Raw genomic sequence first — 20,959 nt, 5'->3', positions numbered from 1 at the left:
CAGCGACCTCAGCACTTCTGTATTTTGTATTCTGCATGCAGTTCCCTATGCTGGCACGTCGACCATTCTGTAACCTGGCCAACAAGCCATGCGTCTTCTTTTGTTATATGTATGTACCTGTAACAATCACCTACGCTCAAGCGCCCAGATACCTCAGGGTTAGGTGTGCTCTACAAATAATAAACTAAACTTAACTAAAGGGAGCAGAGAGACAAACAGTAGTGGGGACGGGGAGCAGTGGAGGAGAAGGGGGGCACTGGAGGAGGTGTAGCAGAGTGGAAATATCAGTGGCGGAAAAGGGGAGCAATGATGGAGAAGTAGGAAGATCAGTGGGAGGAGCATTCGGGAAGCGTGGGGAGGTCATTGGGGAAAGGAGCAGTGGGAAGAGAGGTGGAGCAGTGGAGTAGAAGCAAAGCTCTGGTGTAGCAGTATTGAGATCAGTGAGCGAGAAGAGCCGTGGGGGAGAAGCTTAGTCGGCTTCAGCCCCTGGCTGGGCAGGGCTGAAGCACTCACGCTTTGAGGCAGATGGCATCACTCTGCTCTGCCACCCAGCCCGTGGCTCGACTGCAAGAGCCTGCCATGTTTCTCACATTGAGAGCAGTGTATGTATTTACGTTTAGACCATTATTAAGGTGATGGCATCAGCAGCAAACCTATAGTGGCAGAGGACAAAAGACTGCCCAAGCCATATCAATAGACTCCCTATGACGAAGCCAAAGGCTTAACCGCTCCAATGATAATCATCTTTGTTAAACGAAATATTCTCTGAATTGGGGTGAAAGATGCATCTAATGGGCCAAGGAACCCTGGGAAAGTCTAATAGCAATTCAACCCCCACAGCTCAGGGGAAGGGGGAAGCAGACAGCACAAAGGCCTTAATCGCACCACTTACTAGCGGCTCTCAAAACTGCCATCCAGCCCCCCAAAACGGGGAGGCTTGCTCCACTACTGGGGACACGAGGAACAGGATGTATTGGGGAGGGGTGTTTAGTCGTGGTGTGCTCTCTGCAGGAGAATAGCTGTCAAGCTGTAGAGGTTATCTAAGGCTCATGGGGTAGCCATGGACTTTATCCAGGAACCAGGCATACTCCCAATGACTTTTAGCGACAGCGTCCAGCTTGTGCGCAGGAAGTTCCTTTTTACTGTCCCCGCCTGCTGGCAATGGATGCGTGGGTGCCCATTCCGCCCTGAAAACGCCTAGTGGTAGTGGGAGCATTTCGAGGAAGACCCATCCTTTTGGATGTTGAATTGATGATAGGATATTCATAACACACATAACACCCAGAGGTTTCTAAGCACTGACCCGGGGCTCGAGCCTGGGTTGCTCCGTGTCGTCCTTCCAAGGCAAGCACGTTGCCCCTGAGCTATCCTCCCACATTGTTCTCACACATGATATTGTAACATTGTTTTTGAGCATATCGATGTGCTTTTATATACCGATTGTGCCATGCAATTAACATATGATGTTGATTATTAAGAAATGTACACACCATTCTACTTCATCTTCTTTACTAAGAAAACACTCGATGCATGTGATTTCTAACATTTGAAAGTGTATTCATTGCTTAGTGCAAAATGTATATTTATTTCGTACAAGAATTACTTTCTCTTTTTTGTCATCATTATTAAAATGGAGAGGATTATTCCTCACAAGAGTAGCTGGATACCGTGTCAACTCATTGGTGGGCAGTGTACGTTTAGTTTAGAGTCGCTGTAGCCAGGGGCATATCCAGGGCACCTGAAATTCAAAGGTATCATTCTAAAATTACAGAAACAATTCGAAAGGCAAGAACCTGGAGTGCACCCCTTTCGATATATATTTGGCATGCGTGGATGTGTCATCACCACTGTGACCCTTACAAATATCACACTCGTAGTACACAAGAAGTGGTTATTGTGGGGGAAATGCAGGAAGAGAAAAGAAGGGGCGTGGGAACTAGAAGCGAGGGTGCAGTGGGCTGGGGGTTTGTGCCGCCGTCAGTTGAGGACATGTGCTCTGGACCGCAAGGGTCTTCTGTCTGGGTCGAGTAGTTCTTCTCTGTATGAGCGGGAAATCAACACTTGATGAGTTCTGACCAGGGGAGCCAACATCTGAATTTCCCTGGGGGTGCTGCTGATCAGATTTTAGGCCACGTGCATTAAAAGGATATGAACGTTGTTAAAGATTGCTTTTCACGGCGGTGCCCAGGGCCCAGAGCTGCCGAGTACCCAGGGCCCTGGGTTCCCACAGATATTGTGGGGCTGGCGGCGGTCACGTGGCCGGCCCCAGCATGTTGGTGTGCTGGGCTCACCCTGACTTACAGGTGGTTGTAGGGCGGGGCCCTGATAGGCCGTGAGGACATGGCCTTGGTGCCAGGGGCAACATGGATGCAATGCAACGAGCATCCAGATGGAGGGTGCCTGGGGAGGACCCAGGGCACCAGGCTGGTCTGAGGCGTCCAGACCAGCAGGGACCTGCAGGACCGTGATCACACACTGTGGGCCTACAGGCCAGGGCTGCAGGACCGTGATCACACGGTGTAGGCCTGCAGGCTAGGGCTGCAGGGCCATGATCACATGGTGTAGGCCTGCAGGCCAGGGCTGCAGGACCGCGATCACAAGGTGTAGGCCTGCAGGCTAGGGCTGCAGGGCTGTGATCACATGGTGTAGGCCTGCAGGCCAGGGCTGCGGGACCGTGATCACATGGTGTAGGCCTGCAGGCCAGGGCTGCGGGACCGTGATCACATGGTGTAGGCCTGCAGGCCAGGGCTGCAGGACCGTGATCACATGGTGTAGGCCTGCAGGCCAGGGCTGCAGGACCGTGATCACATGATGTAGGCCTGTAGGGCCAAAGTGAGAGACGGAGACAACAGATCCATTCTTGGAGTCTGCAGCTGTTTTGTTGCACGTGCCTTTTTATTAGGTCCGTCCCATCTTAATAGGGCAATACTCTTGGGAGGGTCACAAGTAACAACAGATACCCTCCTTGACTTGGAAAAGATATCAGTGAATTTAGCAGACTCTAGTACTGGCATTGAAATGCATGTCACTGGCTAGTGCAATAGTGAGGCTTTTGCACTTTTTAAAGGGCGCCCGGTGTTTCCGGTCCTACAAATAGAAAGCAGGGTCATGGGTGGATTAGTGGGGGTGGGGGGAGCAAGCAGACCCGAGGTTGCTGTTTATTTGACTGTGCTTGCTTTGTGTGAGGTGTGTGTGTCTGTTTGGGTTTGTTTTACTGTAGGGACGTGGTGGGAAAAGTCGGTGTTAGATGGCGGAGATGTTGTAGTTGACAGTCAAGTGTGTTAACGAATTTAACAGTTGCATAACCAAGTAAATAACTGCATATTTTTCAGGGAGAAAAAATGCAGCGCGGAGACAGCTGGATCCTCTCTCTGGCAATCCTGGCCTTTCCGGGGAGCATCGGAGCTGGTAAGTGCTTCCGGTGCGCTGCAGGGCTACTCTCCCCCTCAGCGCGTGAGCTAGTGAGAATGCCATTGTTTCAATTTCAGCCCGATCTACAATGATAACCTATGATAACCTATCCTGTTGACTGGAGTGGTATCATTTTACGTGATATATGTGGAAGTATGTTTATTTCTTTTAACATAGTGTGCTTTTGTAACGTGCAAATCTGCCCCATGAAATGTTGTTACATTTTTGGCTATATGCAATGCTGGAAATGGGAAAAAATTACTCTGGGCCCTCTCCTCCTTGGGAGCTGGAAAGAGTGGAGTTTGGGGAGAGGGGTGAGGGTGCAGAGGCCAGCAGCGATGGATTGTGGCCCCAGGTGAGGTCATGCAACACAGTGGGCCTCATTACGACCCTGGCGGTACGGGGTAAACGGCGCCGTAAAAGGTGCCGTTTACCCCATACCGCCTCATTACGAGGTCCCCTCGCGGGACCCAGGAAGCAACGCCTGGTCAAACCAGGCGTGCTTACCGGGTCCCGCGAGGGGAAGAGGGAGCAAACAACGGGCCAACTCGTAATGGCCCGTTGTTTGCTCCCTCTCCCATTCCCATTCAGCCCTATGGAGGCTGAAATGGGAATGGCTAGGCGAGTGTTACCGGGAGGCCAGGTGGAAAAGTGCCAGGGGAATCAGGGAGTGCAGGGAATGAGGGTCTACATGTTAAGTGCGAGGACAGGGCTGGATCGGGCTCAGGAGGGGTGTTGGACAGGCTAGGCCAGGCTAGGCTAGTAAAAGGCAAACTTTGCTGGTGCAGGGCTCCTTCTTTTTCTGGTCCATCTCCTACCATGGCTATATAAACAAGGGACATGGGCAGTTGACTACCACAGCAAAATATGTTGATCAAAAGACACCATTTTTTGACGTGATCCTACCAAATGTCCACGGAATAGGCCCAGGTTGGGGTTTATTTTTCAGCCATTCTCAACTCTCGTAGTTCTTGCAGGAATTGCTTTGTGTTTTCCCTTTGGAGTGGCAGTCCTTTCTGGCAAGTCAGGGCTGGGGTAGGTAAATGTGGGGGCCGCAGAGTGTGGGGGCACCAGAATATTGTGGCAGCCGGAGTCACAAGCTCAGAGACTGTTGCCTGTGCACAAGGACTGACTCTACCCAAAAGGAAATACCACACCATCTAGCCAACACAACATTGCTATCAGCAAAATAGCAGAAAAACCAACAACCATTAGTTTCTACGCTGGCCGCCTCTGCTGTGTGGACACAGGGACGCAAACTGCGGTGCATAGTACTCACATCCAACTTTGACACAGCTGATGCCCTAATGCAGCTTTGAGCCTTAGATGCACCGTTGTCGGAGTGGTCAAGGAGGGTCCCCTTTATTACGATTGATTCATGTTGCGCACACCATATTGATGAAGGGGGGATTGCAGCAAGCTGGGATAGTGTAGAAAATCCATATGAATTGAATGGAGTTAATTATAAGTTACTTCTAGTATTAGTTATTTAGAATGTATACATAATAGATCTTCACGCATATCGAACAATACAATATTAAAACTGAAAATGCGAATCAAACACAAATCCATCCAATGGGGTGCTTTTTTCCACGGTTAGTTGTTACACATGCATTCTAAAGTAACAGGGACCTTCTTGACGGAAAAGAGAATTAGTTACCTAGTAATAAGGTCTTACGAACAGGGCAAGATTCACAGTCCTTACAAGGGAACAGATGTTATCTAGCCCCTTTTATTAAAATCTTTAGAGGGGATTACTCATTTGTTTGGTGATAATAGACATAAGGCCCGAGGCCAGATTTCGACGGTTAAGTATTTTTCCAGGTAATCAGAGGTTGTATGTGGCCGCAAAAATTAGATTAAGGCGCCAGGAGTATGTGGAATGGAGATCGAAATGTATAGTTCAAAGAAAATCCTGTTTATGGAGACCTTTCTCTATTTGCCAAAATACCTGAGCAGGACCATGTGCAATCATACTTAAAGCTAAAAGCCTTAGGCTAGTTATTGCTAGCAGTGAATTATGTTTTCAATACTAATGTTTAACCATGCACCAATGTCATGTCCTACTACGGACAAATCCCCAAAAGAGGTGTGTTTTGAATATGATTATGAAGATAAGCCTGGACAATGAAAATGGAAGAATTGGGAAAAGATGGGATTTACTTGGGAGTGGATGGTAATAAAAGTATCTGGGAGTGTTTCAAATTGTTGCAAAAGGTATATAAACTGCCAATTGATATTGTATTACTGAGACATGGATTAGTTTGGTCCTGCAACACCATCTAACAGCCCTCCAACTGCACAGGAGGAGCAGGCATAGAGGCATAGAAGTTAGATGTGCCCTAGGGATTCACCTTTTTGTTTCGGTGTAAATGGGGGTACAGATGGAGATCTGGAGTTCAAATAATTTTTGTATAAGAAAAGGAATGTTTAAGATTGTAAATTGTGCATCTATGAACGTTTTTGTGGGTTTTTTGGTCCTTGGGTAATCATGTCTGAAGATGAACAACAACACAAATGGAAACCAATAAAAATTGTCTAATCTTATGAAACCTGAGAAGAAAATGTTAAGAGGAAAAAGAAATGTTGATAATGATTTTATTTCATAATGATAAGTTAAATCCCATAATGCACAAAAAGGTCTGGGAGACCCTCTACCAAGAACAAACCCGGCCAAATAGCCTGTTCTATGGGAATGTGCCCACTCAAGAGGGTCTACAACCACGGTTTAGCTCACTGTACCTTACCCATAATGAATGCACATGGTTTTGCAGCTGACAACTGAAGGCAAGTCCCTGAACGCTCACTCCAGAGAAAATACAACCCGCTAGGGAAGAAAAGCCCAAGTCAATTTTGTAAGGATAACAAGTTTTAATCTCACTCGCAGATGAGAGCAACCGCAAAGAACTCTGCTGATAAGAGCGTGCTGACAAAAAGTAGTAGAAGCAGAATCTTATAAAGAAAAACATTGTCATACAGGACGCAGTACATATAGTCAAATCCTGCACGGATGGTTGGTGGGCGTCAATACATGATCCGCCTGCTCCATAAGAGATGCCAGGCCATTGGTTCCAGCCCAAACTGTCCGTCTTCCATCACGTGGGTGCTGCGGTGATCATCTTCTTTTCATGTCAAAGAACAAATTAACTACACTTCTGACATAATGCTGTTTTATCACTATACTGTGCACCTGGCAGACCTCAAGACGAGCACAAAGGAGGTTCTGGGACACATTAACCTTCACACACACACACTTCACTCACTCCCTTCCTCGCCATCGGGCTCCAAGGTCTCCACCGTCATTTTGAACTATAATGTATCCTTCCCAGCACCTCGCAATACAAATCACATGATTGTTGCTACAACGATGTGCCCTGTCCGTCCTCTTTGAACATTTCAGAACTTGTTACTTTGGGGTTGGTGGTCGAAGGGCACCTGGTGCCATGTAATTCAGGGGTCTTAAGGTTTAGTCAGTTATATGGGCTGGGTCATGCTTTGGCCAGTGTGAGATAACATGCACACCAGGCGTCGGTCTGTGATCACGGCCTTGTAAGGTGCATTGCTCTTGAGTAAAAACACATCTTTGCAACACTGTTAGAACAATGAATAGGTGTTTTGGTGGCTGGGGGAGTGGGCTGTCCTCATGGGAGCTTGGGCATGGCTGGAGATTTCCCTTGTCTCGCAATTGGGGCCTAATGCATGCAATGCTTTATTTGCCGTGCCTGCCGTACCTTCTACCTAGGTTTACTAATATCTATGCAAAACAGTAATGTTGCTTGCACATCGCGCTACACTATGTGGATTGATTATATTTGATTCTATTGATTTTACTGTGCCCCCTACCCCCTGGCCCATCACAGTGCTTCAAATGCATCTCGCCTCACTCTAAAGCACCTAGAGGCGTGGGACAGGGCTGCTCCCTCCCCAACATTCCCTCCTTTCGTTACTTCTACAGTAATGAACTCTTTAAAACCCCTCTGCTCCTGCAGTCTCCTTTCCGCTTCCACGTATGGCTTTATCGGTACCATGCCCTACATACTGACCGTAAACTCTCCACTCTACGCGCATATTCCTCAGGTCAGCAAGTCATATAGATGCACCCCCATCCCTTGCCAGGTCCACCCAAACCTCTGCGTAATTTTCTAGAACAGGGGTTGGAGAAATGATAGTGTGGTATAGAAGGTCAACTTCATCTCTATACGGAATGGGGAACATTTCATATTTAGGACCACTTTGTGGGACATCAGTCTGTACTTCAATATCTTTTGTCTCACAAGGTGCTTTTTCAACCCCAATTGATACCATCATTCATGCGCTTTTAGGTGTCACATTGGCACAACATCGAAGACCCAGTTGACATGTGCAAAAAATAACAAGAATGAACACGATGATGGGCAATCACATCTCCATAATCTCTCCAAGCCACGACGGGGCCCATCTAAATTACAAGGTAAATCAATCACTATCTTGTACTCCTCCCTCTGTCTTCATGCGACCACCCAAGCCATGGACAGCTTCAATGATATGGGATAATGATGCATTCTCTGCATCCTCTGGAGGCACAAATGTGCAGCAGAAATCACCAATGTTTTTGCAAACCCCTCCTTCCATTGCTGTTATCATGTCCAACACATATCAATTTTGCATCGTCATAAATCTCAATGTACGCAACTCAACCTTGATTACATTGAACCGTTCTCTGTATCGTTCACGAGTTGGACAAGCTCCCATCTCACGATCTGCAACCATTTGGCATTTTCTGCAGCCTGCACTCCAGGCAAAAGTAAAGATGCAATAAAGGATTCTGCTGAGCTGAAAAGCCTGTATTCTTCTGGTATTTCAGCAAGCAATTTAGAAGAGTCTTTAGATATGTAATTCGATCTTTTCATCCTCTTTGGTTGTTGGAACAGTCCTTTTCCTGGCAGTATGTGGAGCTCTTGTGTGGACAACAGGCCGTTATTATTCATTTTGGACTTTGGGAAGACTAGTTGGCCGCTCGGCGGGAGGTCCTCCCCCTTCAGATGTTCTTCTGTGATTACTAATAGCGCTGAGTGCAATGTGGCCAGCGAACAACAGCCCCTCCATGATGATGGTAGGTGCAAGTAAGCTTGCTGGCCACAGACCCAGTAGTAATCCAGCATCGCCGCTGTTCCTTTCTTCATGTCTGTGATCAGGAGAGTCTTATTGCAATATTCGTTTGAGCTGACAAAGACTGTACCCTTGCTGCGGAAACAAGTCTTTATTCTTCTTCCTGATGCACTCGCACTGGCTTTTCCATTGTTGCAATCCATGTCAGCTTTGTGATATGCTCTGTCCAGATTTGTGCACAGAAATTGTCCAACGGTGCTATCCTTTCCTTTCTGTATGTTAACAGTCCTTTTGTCAAACAAGGTAGTGTGGTGTCCTGCCAGTTATTATTGACATGTTTACGCCCTTTCACCATCAGATATGGCAGCTCCACACACTTGAGGTCTTTTCAATCGCTGCTGCACTGTACAAGATCTGAACCCACCATTTGCAATTGCACACTATGGGCCTCATTCCGAGTAGGGCGGTAAGGGATACCGGGCACCGGTAAGGAGACCGATGCCGTTAATCCCTTACCGCTCTACTATGAGGTCCCTTAGCGGGTCCCTCCTTTAACGCCTGGTCTGACCAGGTGTTATGGACGGCACCGTTTAAGGGACTTCAGAGCTAATAACGGTACCGCAATTTGCGGTTCCGTTATTAGCGCCTTCCCCATTCCCATTGAGCCATATGGGGGCTCAAATGGGAATAGGGAATGGCTTTTTCAATGGGGATTTACCGGTCCCGCAAAGGTCGGACTACACCGGTAAGACCCCATTGAACCATACCTGTGCCGGACCCATTATTGGAGGCAGTCATGGCGCAAATAGCGCCATGACTACCTCCAATCTTGGAATGAGGCCCTATGTGCCTGGAATGTTCCTTTTATTCTGCATAGCGCAAGATGAATTAGGCATTGTGCCTCTATAATTGGGACTGCTTGCAGTACTAGCACCTTGGGAGCCCCTGATGCATGCGGAATGAGCAAACACACATAACAGCTTCCATTCACATTTTTTCTTCCCACACCACTCATGTCGGAATGCCATGAGTTGATAAACTTGGGATGGCGGATATCCCCAATCACATACAAACCCAGCCCTTGATACGTGTCATACTTTTTTCGTACCTCCCTTTTCATTATTCTATACATGCTTTCAGTGATGGCAGCTTTAATAGTGCTCTCGGAAATTTCATTATATTGCTGCGTATCTGTAGTTAATCTCCTACCTGCTGAAAACAACCTTCTGGTGTGCTTGTTATGTTAATTTCCATTACTATTATTAGCGTACACATTATTACTAACATATGTGACTCTGCTAATATTATTAACATTTATATGCATTGTCGCGTTTGGATAATATACAATCCCATTCCCCCCCTTTATAGGATCTCCCCCATAACATCCTCCCCCAATACAATCCCAATAATACTATCAATATCAGACAGAGACCTGTGATAATGGTCAACCCACAATAATAAACATAGATCCATATTTTCTCATTCGTGCATCTACATCTCGGGTCCCTACTACCAAATTATTTACATTAGTCACGTCCATCTTCTTCTTTCCTGAAATTATAACACAAACACACAAGACAACAAAAAGGAGAGACAAGATGTCCGTTTTACACAAAGAAAGAGAGAAAAGAAAGAGACAAAAAAAGGAAAAAAGCGCTCCTGAAAAAGAAAGATACAGAGCTAGCAGCTAAGCATCAGCCCGCCACTGGAGCGTGCTACCGCACACTTATCACACCTGTAAAGGCTGGTGAGGTAGATGGGGCACAAGTATTGCTACACCTCATTTTTAAGATAATTGGTGTGCCAACATACTATCTGGCGGTGATCTATGAATGTCATAGAGGTGGACCCAATAGCACAACCCCTTGACTTTCATTGCGAGGGGAGTGCACTACACCAACTCGTAAGGCAAGTGGAACCGAGGGTTGCTGCACCTCTGCACAAAATTATGTATGTATATGAAGTCACCAGGTAGAACTGGTTGTGTGCTCATATGCTCGGGATCTGTTGCTGTAGTCGTTGCTACATGCAGTGTCTTTGTCATCTCAATCCTGGGAGGTACAATCTGTCGGGAGACACATTTAATTGCCCTAGTTAGTGTGGTCAAATAATCTTTAAACTCATCGCCTAGCACCGCTGCTGCCCTATGTGCTCCTGAAGCTCTTCTTATAGGGGATATGGGGCATGCACATGCCAACCAGTGACCACTTTGTGAGGAGGAAAATGGTGGTCTTCACTGGGCTGTGTGTGTAAACTGAAGAGGGCCAGGGGCAAACAGTGCACCCAGTTCTTCTTCAACGTAGTACACAATTTGGACAATTTACTTTTGAGGAGCCCATTGATCCTTTCCACAATGCCGGTGGCCTGTGGGTGGTAAATTGAACATATCCAGTGCCTAATGCTGAGTAGTGCTGTGACGTGCTGGAATAATGCATTGAAAAAATATATGCCGTTCTCTGACCTTAAAACCTCGCACACACCCCACTGAGGGAAAACCTCATGTATACAAATCTGGCAGCACACTTGGTATCCGGATGTGCACACAGCCCCGCTTCCACCCACCTTGAGAAACGGCAAACCACTACAATGAGCCGTTACAGCGCTCACCCATGTCAGCGTAGTCTATGTGTAATTCACGGAATGGCCGACTAGGGTGGGGCAAGGTGCCCCATAACGTCTGTAGTGTCATCCCAGTACTGAAACATTGACATGTGGTACAATGTAGGACCATTTCTGTAATGCTTTCCTGTATATCCGGTATACACTATTCCTGCTGTATATCTGCTTCTATGTGCTGCTTCAAACTGTGAGAAGGGTAATGTAACTGTTCAAAGACTATTGCTAGCAGCTCCTGGGCATTGCTGTCTTCCCAGAGCTCTCTTGCCTCCATAACACATCTGTTGGGGATTGCTTGCAACCTCTCCTTAAACACAGCTCTTTCTCCCTTTCAGGTGCCCTTCTTTGTAGCTCAATAATCTGGGAGGTGGGCAATGCTGCGAAAGGTGCTGGATGTTCACTTGTGGGTGGAGCAGTCACAACGTATTCAGCCCTTATTTCTTTTGGCAGATGTGCCCCCATTTTGGCAATTGCATCGGGGGCTGCGTTCCCAATTGATATTTTGTCGGTCTGGTTTGCCTGGGCAGCACACTTGACGACCGCCAGAACAGATGGCTGGGATAATGCTTCTATCAGTATTTCTAGCAGTGCTGCATGCTGCACTAGGGATTCAGCCGTCCTCCGAAACCCCCTCTTCTTCCAGCGGGATAGACCGGCGTGCACTGTTGTGACGTACTCAGAGTCTGAATATATTGTGACATGTACCCTTTGTATGCTCTCAATGCTTCGATGAGCACTATGAGTTCCGCTGACTCTGCAGAATAATGCATGTGCAACCTTTTCATGACCACAGCCTTGTACTCTCCTTCCTCAAATTGTACCACCGCTGCCCCAGTGCGTCTTTTCCCATCCTCTTGATCAATTGTTGAAGACCCGTCAACTAAAAGTATCTCACCCTCTGACAATGCACAGTCCCTGTCTTTGGGGATGTCGTCCTCCTCCCCCTGGTATGTGGCACAGTTGTGCATCGTTAAATCCTCTGTGGTAGGCATGTCTGTTAAAAAGGTGGCAGGGTTCACTGTTTTGCATATAACCACATTAATGTGGTGTTTAGAAATGATAACCTAGTAGATTATGACCTTTCTAGAATGGCAAACTAATAATGTTGCACTTACAATGTAACTGAGCACCCCATTACAATTGTAGATTTTTTTTCTATCGTGAAAGCAGCAGCTGCTAAAGCTAGTTCGCACGGCAACTGCCCTTGCATCACTGCATCCAAAGTGCCGCTAGAATAGGCCAATGGCTTATGGCCCATATTGCTCATCTGAGTCAGTGTGGCTGTCATAAACTGGCCATCTAAATGTGAAAACAAGTAAAATTCCTGCGTGTACTCTGGGGTGGTCAGTACGGGTGCCAAATTAATGACTTCTTTTAAATCGTCAAACTGTTTGATCATGTCTGCCATCCACTGTAATTTATGAACCTTTGTTTTTTGCACTTCCCTAAGGGCCTGCAAAAGTGGCCTTATGTATGCCGCATAATCTAGGATCCATGCCCTACTGTAGTTGCACAGGCCCAGAAACCTCTGCATTTTTTTCAACTGAGGCAGTTTGGGGCTAGCGCGTACCGGCGCTGACCTATCTGGTAGTATTCTTTTATCATTCACCGATATAAACTGCCGCAGATAGAGCACCTCCCGTTTACAATATTGTAATTTGCTTTGTCGACCGTTTACCCCTTACAGGCCAGCAATTGCAGGAGCGCAATGGGATCCCTTCGGCAGTGCTGTTCACTATCACTACACACTAGCAAGTTATTCACGTACTAGATAATCCTGCTAGGCACCTGAATATTCCTTAAATCAGCATGCAATAGCCTGTTGAATATGCTTGGGCTCTCACAATACCCCTGAGCTGACCTAGTATGTTCAAACCACATCTGGCCCGGTGTAAATGCCTCAACTGAGGATGGAGTGGAATCGAGATACATGGGGTGAGGAGGCATGTGAGGAGGAGCTGCCAACTGCCCTGACATGTTGTGACATGATTTCCACTATGTGCAACTAGTTTGGTGTTACAGTGCATGCAGACCACCGTAATGAGAGGGAAACTGATTCACGTGCTTAGAGGCACAAGAATCATGTGCCAATGTGGTTATCGCAGGTGGGTGCAGACAAAATGAAAATGCAGAATTGGAGGCACGTGGAGCATGTGCCAGTGTGGCTGCAGCAGGTGGGTGCAGACAGTTTATTGCTACATGCCGATTAATGTAAGTGGGCGCGCATGCTATCCCTTTATCACTGGAAATGGTGCTGCACTTTAGTATCAAGGGGCGTAATTGCAGGAATATGAGGGGTTGCTGACTCACTGTTGTCCTTCAGGCATGTGGATGGATATTCCGGGGCTGACGGGACTTCAATATGCGGTGGCGGGACATCAGCAGGAGCTCCCTTGAGAGCGTTGAACGCCACGAGAGGCTGGAGCACTGGAACATGTGTCTTCCTGCGCCGCACGCGTCCGTTCGTGAAAAACCTTGTTGCCAAAGTTATATCTAGTGCGAGCACACTGTAATGCTAAACATGCACATTAATGAAACACGGAGCCGGTGTAGGTAGTGTGTCAACTCCTTTAATCATAAGCGGCAACTGCCGAAACATTTGGCGGTAGCCCCGCCTACCCATGCCAAGCCTAGGTGCTCGCCATGGACAGAGAGGACTGTGTCCTCCCTTAAGGCAGAGGATATAGGAAGATGACACTACAGCAGCCATTTTGGAAATTGCAATCTATTGGAATCCTCCCTTATTGACAGCATCTGACCAAAATGAGTGCCAAAAGTGGATTTGCAGGCTGAGAAGGACAAAACCAGCTGAGGAAAGGGACGTTTTCTAATGCAGAACTAAAAGTAATGGAGGATGCAGACTTTAAGGAGGCTCCCATCTGCTCAGTGCACAAAACGCCAAAAGAACTGCTACCAAATGGATCTTACTGGGGAAGAGGATTGCAAGAAAATGTGCTGCAGTTGCTGTGCACCCTGTTAGGAAAGTTTCCCATTTATGTGTAATTTTCCCTCCAGTTGTGTACCCCCCAACTTTTTGCTGCTGTTTAAACACCATAGTCTGACTTTTGGCAGTGAAGCACAGCCTTCAGCTGCACACCACTGGGCTTTCCCTCACTTTATTGTGGGTAAACTAAAGACAGTCAGTATTGGGAGACTTTGTTTCCCTTATTCCTTTCCCATGTTGCAACTTTTCTGCAACATTTTACAAGTGCACAATGTACCTTACAGTACAGTGTGCTTGGGTCTTCCTTTCATTTCCAAAAGCCCTAGACTTCCTCAAAGGATTTTTTAGGAGAAGTGCAGATATGTCTTGGTCAGGACTGGTGGCAGCCTATCATTTCGCGTATTTTTAACCCTTTCTTGCCATGCAAACCACATTTACCGGGGTTGGCACAGGATGGTGGCCTGGCTCCTAAATGGCCATGCCACGAGGTTCTTTGTCTTGTCCTTTGGCCATCTTGCCTCTGTGCCTTCCCCAGGCCGAGCCGACCCGGGTCAGTCCTTATTTGGGCATGCATTCTCCCGCAAAACTCCAAGGTTTTGGGGGTGTCTGCATGCCTTGTGTGTGTGCCTCTAGGATGTGGGCTGGACTGTCTAGTTCCAATATACGTCCTGGGTTCCAGAGAGTCTGGTGTGCTGTGAATGACTGGGACCACCTTGGTCCGTGATTGGTCCATGTCTGGTGTGCCTGTATGTGAGCAGATCTCCCATTGGGTCCACTTCGGTTTGGCGCAAAGGAGATTCACGATAAGAGAAGGCCCCAAACAGCCACACCAGGTCGATCTCTTGAGTTCTCACTGAATCTAGGATAGGATCCAAGCATCCTGAAACTAAGAAGCCGAGCCGAGGAACCGCTGGTGACCCGCAGGAAGGTTTGGCACCCTGAGCCCGCTGTTGTCCCGCTGCGCCCTTCTGCATCAGATCAAACCAGAAGGTCTACAAAGGCTCTTAGACCCATTTGAATAGTGTGACCAACTATTCACGGCACCTTCATCTAAACCTGAATGTAAGCCTTTTAGGAAGTGTCCCTGGGCCAACTAGTGGGCTGACCAGCTTGCACAGGACCTTTGCTCTGAAACCGCTGCTGTTTTGAGGAGACCCTTGAAACTTGGTACATCACAAGCTCTCTGTTCACAACACTCTCACACCGAATTTCGTACACTTGGCATTCCCAGGTCTAGAATAAAGAGAGAGTGCCCTAACCAGAGTACCCACGATTACGGTGTCACCCAGCCGTGGTGACGAACTTCGCCCCTCTGTGCCCTGAAGCCTGCTACAGTGAAACTGGCCTGTTCCATCCACCAGGAGCAGAGAAATCGCCACTGTCTCACCAGGGAATCATCGCTGTAACTTCGCAGCTGAAAGCCGCAGAGCCGCACAACTGCCGCATTTGAACCTGAAACTGAAGTGCACTCGACTGACGAAGTTTGGTCCAGAGTGCGCCAGGTGTCAGTGAGTACCTGCAACCCTTACCGGTGGCCCCTAGCGCATCCATCCACTTTTACGCATGAGTGTCCCCTGAGGGCCACTCACCTTTCCACAGGAAGCCTGTGCTACCGCCCCATTCCCAACTCCTGGAACCTGGTCTGCCTTTTTGGGGAGACCCTCCACCAATAGTGGGAACTCGTTCTTCATCGCCTCACCCACCTTCCTGAGCTGCTACAGCCCCTGCAAGAGACCCCGTTTTCGCCCTTCTGCACTATCGCGTGCACCAGGGTTTACCAGTACTTTTGAGCACTAGGCTCCACTCTTCGTAGGGACTAGCCTGCCACTCAGTAAGGGATTGATTAAGAACTGCCTAAAGTCTATTTGCACTGTTTGCTTCCTTCCTTTTAGGTGGTGGACCCATTCTGTGCTTTAACCCTTTAGGCCACTTGGTATTGTATATATGTGTTGTAGTAGTGTTGTATTGGCTTGATGTATTAATGTTGATAATTGCTTTGTGTTTGAGTTCAAATGCCTTGAATAAATGTACATGTATTTTTAATATATATGCACCTGACTGGTAGTGATTTCTAGTGTCCTTTCCTCTGTGTGCTCATTGAAGTCTTTCAGTCACCCTCACCCCTCCTGAGACCTAGTCTTGATGCCGCCAATGCTACTTTGATTGGTTTGGCTTCACCAGAAGGTTATCCTGTTCCAAGAAACTAGGCTGGCCTTCTGAACCTCTGCCCACCAGGTCAGAGTTCAGATATCCATTTTAACACACCCCCGCACTGGGATGAGATTCACAAAAGGTGGAAGGACCTTCGGGGAGGATAAGAGCACTTGCACTGAAGCACAGGTTGGAGATCATGGCCACTGGAGGTGGAAAAGATCAATCAATGGTGTTGCGTTCGTGGGAGGAAAATATGGCTATCACCCTGGATCATGTCCCCACAGCTAGCTTTGGAATGGAAGTGGTTGGCGCAGAATCCCAAGAAACTCTTGGGGATTATACAAACCTCATACATGTACATTGCAACATGCCCCATACCATGCGAAAAAGACCATGCTGAGCATGTCTGCATGTCAACATTCCTGAACTGGCACAACTGGAGACACATGTCTAAACCAGCAACGCCGATTCTGGAATGTCACAGGACATCAGAATTGGTCAAACATCTTCAGGCCACCAAGGGGCATCCTGTCATGTAGCTGCGCCCTTTCCATACAGTAATGCAAACAACCATTGGGATAACCGTGCCTCTTGTAACATGCCATGTGGGTACACATTCAGCAGTCTTGAACAACACAAGTGGACACATAAACCACTCGCACCACCCAACTCCCTGATGCATAGTTGCATGCCACACCGTGACAACAAGAACCAGTTGACACATTATGACAGCCTATAGCACCGATTCCAAAGTGCAAGTCAGCCAAACCTGAAACATCTCATGCCACATTGCCCCGTGTGTAGCAGTAGCTGGAGCTTTGTGGAGAAGGGGGGAGGAAGAGAAAGATGGCTTGAGACTTACACCACAGCCCCTCAGTCCCCTGGGTATAGCATCTGACTTTGCCGTCTTCTCCAATAGATACAGTACCGTGTTCAGCTTCTCCTTAATGGCAGCGAATGGGTGGTTCTCTCCTACCCCACCTATCAGAGATCAGATATTGGTAACATACCTGAGGTTTAGCTCTATGTTCTAACTCCGCTAGTTCTGAGGTCATATTACTCAGTCTAGGACAAAGCCATGGCTGAGGACAGGGGCTGTGTAGATCCCATTCTGGACCCCCTCCAGGTATATCACAGCTCTCTTGTGATATTAACTGCTAAGCTGGCTTTAATGTGCTGCCGAATGCTCTACTGGCCTAGAGACGGAGTCAGGGACATGACTTCATCATACTGGACAATGAGCGAGTGATCTAGGGAAAATCAGATGGCCATGGGCAATGGCATTGGGCAATTTTAAGAGCAGTGAGGGTTACATGGGGCCAGTTAGGGGGGCAATGGGCCCATTCAAGGGGACATTAGAGGGGCATGTGACAATTCTGGGGTCGAGGAGGCAGTACTGGGAGCCATGAGAGAAACATTACGAACATCAGGGGGCAACCGGTCAGTTCTGCGGCAATGAGAGTAACATGAAGCAAATCAAGGACTATGACCCAGATTTGGGGCTATTGGAGAGACAGGTAGCAAATCAGGGGGCAGTAGAATGTGACGTGAGCCAGTTCTAGGTGTACCGAGAGTGGCATGGGGCAAATCAGGGTAAGGGACTCTTCTAGGGGAAACGGGAATGACATGTCCTATCAGGAGACAGTGGGCAGTTCTAGGGCAGTAAGAATAACCTGGGGCAAATCAGGTGGCATGTGGGAATTGTAACGGAAACGAGTGTGACATTAGGCAAATCAGGGCAGCAGGTGAATATAGTACCGGGAGCCACGGAAGACGTGCCATTACACAAATTAGGGGGCAATGGTCCAAATCTGAGGCCAATGAGCTTGACATTGACAAATCAGGGAGCAATGGGCCACTATTTGGGGAAATGAGAGTGACATGTGAGAAATCAGGGAGGAATGGAGCGATGCTGCAAACCATGGGAGTAACATTGGGCAAACCAAGGGGAAATGTGACATTTCTGGGGGCAATGGGAGTGACATGGGCAATTAAGTGGCAATGGAACAGTTTGGGGCCAATAGGGGTGACTTGGGAAAAATTAAAGGACAGTGGGAAATGACATGGAGCAGTTATGAAGACAATGTCATGTCCTCATGAAATCAAGGGACAATGGGCCCAAACTGCACGCAATGAGAGTGTCATGGGTCAAATCAGGTGCCATCGAATAAGTGCTGGTGCAGTGCAAGTGACATTGGGCAAACCAAGGAGAAGATAATTTGATAGGGCAGTACAATGGGCAATTAGAATGGCCTTGGGCAAATCGGGTGGAAATGGGCATGATCTAGGAAAAATGAATGGCATGGAAAATCGGTGGAATGGGCCAATACAGAGGCAATTAAAGTGCCTTATACAAACCATAGAGCAATGGACCAATTCTAGGGGGATATGAAAGTAATGTGTAAAATCTGGAGGCGGCAGTGGTGCAGTTCTTTGGCAATACAATTAGCATGGGGGAAATCAGAGGGCAGTGGGGCATGACAAGGGGCATCTCAAGGGGAAATGAGAGTGAGATGCAAAAAATCAGGTTTCAGTGGGGCAGTACTGGGAGCCATGTGAGCAACATTAGACACATCAGCAGGCAGTGGCCCATTTCTGAGGACAATGAGAGTGACATTGGGGAAATTTGGGGGCATTGCACCATCTTTAGAGGAAATGAGAGTGACGTGGTGAATCTGTGGCAATGGTCATGTACTGGGGGTCATGGAATAATATTATGCAAATGTGGGGGCAATGGGGCAGTTTTGGGGGCAAAACAAGTGGCATGGTCAGATATTGGGTTGAGGGAGTACGGCGGCCAGGAGAGTGGCATGAGGCAATTAAGAGGACAGTGAGGAAGGGGTTTATAGTGACTTTTTCGACAGTCACTATTTCGACATACGAATATGTCGATCCAAAATTGCTGACATTTTTTTTTCGAATTACTTTTTTTTGGGGGGAGGCGTTCCCCCCAAAACCACCGTTTTTTTTTAAACCATCATTTTTTTTTCTAACTAAACCAAACTAAACCCCACATTGGTATGTCGATTTTTTTACGAAATATTGACTGGATACCTGAGGAATTACCTGGGGGAGTTCTAAAGGAAATGAGTGTAACATAGGGCTAATTAGAGGCTAATGGGCTGCAAGTACTGGGTGAATTGAGAGTTATATGGGGCAAATAATTGGGCATTGAGGCATTTTGGGGGTGGTGGGAGTAACATGGGAAAATCAGGGGGCAGTAGAATGTGTAGTAATTCTACAGGCAACTAGAGTGCCATGGGGCAAAACACAGGGAAATTGGACATTCTTGACAGAAATTAGAGTGAAATGTAGTAACCCAAGTGGAAATACAATAGTAATGTGGACAATGAAAGTTCCTGAAAGGAATTGAGGAAGCAGCGGGCCAGCTCTAGGGGAAATTAGGGTGACTTGTGACAAATCAGGAAGCAGTGGGCAGTTCCGAGTGAGTTAGAGTAACATAGTGCAAATCCGAGGGCAGTGGGATGTGACATGGGGAATTTCTAAGTGCAATGAGTGTGGCATGGGGCAAATCGGGGGCAATGGATCAGTTTTGGGGGCAATGGGAATGAAATGTTACAAATCAAGGGACAAACAGGGAATACAATGACTAGACTTCAAAACTTTGTATGCTTCCTGGTGACATTTCTGGCAAATTGGTCCTAAATATCTGAACAACAAGCTAGATTGGTGAACCCCGCCCCCATCCCTTAGCTCTTCTTCAACAACTAGACTCACCTAAATGTACTTCCTGAAGAAAGGTTTTGGGGGTAGGTTGCTACCTTTCAGAGGCTGGCACAAGCTTCTACAAGCTCTCAGATATGATACCGACCACTTCAAATTCAGGAGTCACTGAAAATGTTATTGTTCCATGCAGCATTCCACGGTTCAAGATATTTACCCATTATACCACTCTCTATTTCTCACTGCTAACAATGTTGTAATGCCTGCATCCTAGAACGATGCAATTTACTTCTTTGCTGTGATAGGTCTGTGCCTAGTAACTTGCTCCACACAACGCTTTTTCCCCCTCCCTTTTATCCCCTACCCTAATCCCTTCTCTGAAGTGATTTTGTAGGCATGTAGTACAAAACCTCAAATAAATACATTAATACTGCGGGACAGACCCATCAAAGGGCAGTTCAGGGGGCCATAGGAGGGATATGCCGAGATCATGGGGAAATAAGCCATTTCTGGGGGTAATGAGAGTGACATAGGCTTAGTCATATGGCACTGGAACATGACTTGGGTAATCACTAGGGGTATGAAAGTGACAGGGGGCAGATCTGAAGGCAATGTGCCCAATACTGCGGCAATGATAGAGGCATGAGATAAATCAGAGGACAGAGGAACAGTTCTGGGGTGATGAAGGTGACATGGGGCAATTAAGGTGTAGGGATTTGTGACTGATGTTGTGCGTTTATAGAGCACACAGGGCATGGCATGGGGGAGCTCTGTGGCAATGTAGGTAGCACTGTGCATAAACATATTATTATTTGTGAATGATATACTTTACTGTGGCAACAATGGCATTGCTTTGTCTCGACTTGTATCATCATTCCTGGGGCAATGTAGATACCAGCACAGGGAGGTGTTTAATGTGACAACACTGGAATGCATTGCACTGTTTAAATGGCATGCCATTGGTAACATGTGATTATCCACCAGTTAGCATGGTGATGTTTAAACTAACTGGCTGCCATATTTACCCACTTGATATGTTGTGCTGTATAATGTGGGCCATTA

General features: G+C 47.3%; 1 protein-coding gene across 1 annotated transcript in view; it reads left to right on the top strand.

Moving 5' to 3' along the window:
• The window catches only part of ACVRL1 (activin A receptor like type 1), a 226,429-nt gene that overhangs the window by 42,283 nt on the left and 163,187 nt on the right, over positions 1 to 20,959 (top strand). The window contains exon 2 of the mRNA XM_069653897.1: positions 3,333 to 3,408. Within this exon, the coding sequence (XP_069509998.1) occupies positions 3,342 to 3,408 (67 nt within the window). The 5' untranslated portion in view covers positions 3,333 to 3,341. The remainder of the gene's footprint in view (positions 1 to 3,332; positions 3,409 to 20,959) is intronic.

The sequence above is a fragment of the Ambystoma mexicanum genome, chromosome 3q, assembly GCF_040938575.1.
Source record: "Ambystoma mexicanum isolate Mex_15411 chromosome 3q, UKY_AmexF1_1, whole genome shotgun sequence".
Classification (NCBI taxonomy): Eukaryota; Metazoa; Chordata; class Amphibia; order Caudata; family Ambystomatidae; genus Ambystoma; species Ambystoma mexicanum.
Note: the sequence above shows the minus strand (reverse complement) of the source record. Positions and strands in the feature narration are given on the sequence as shown.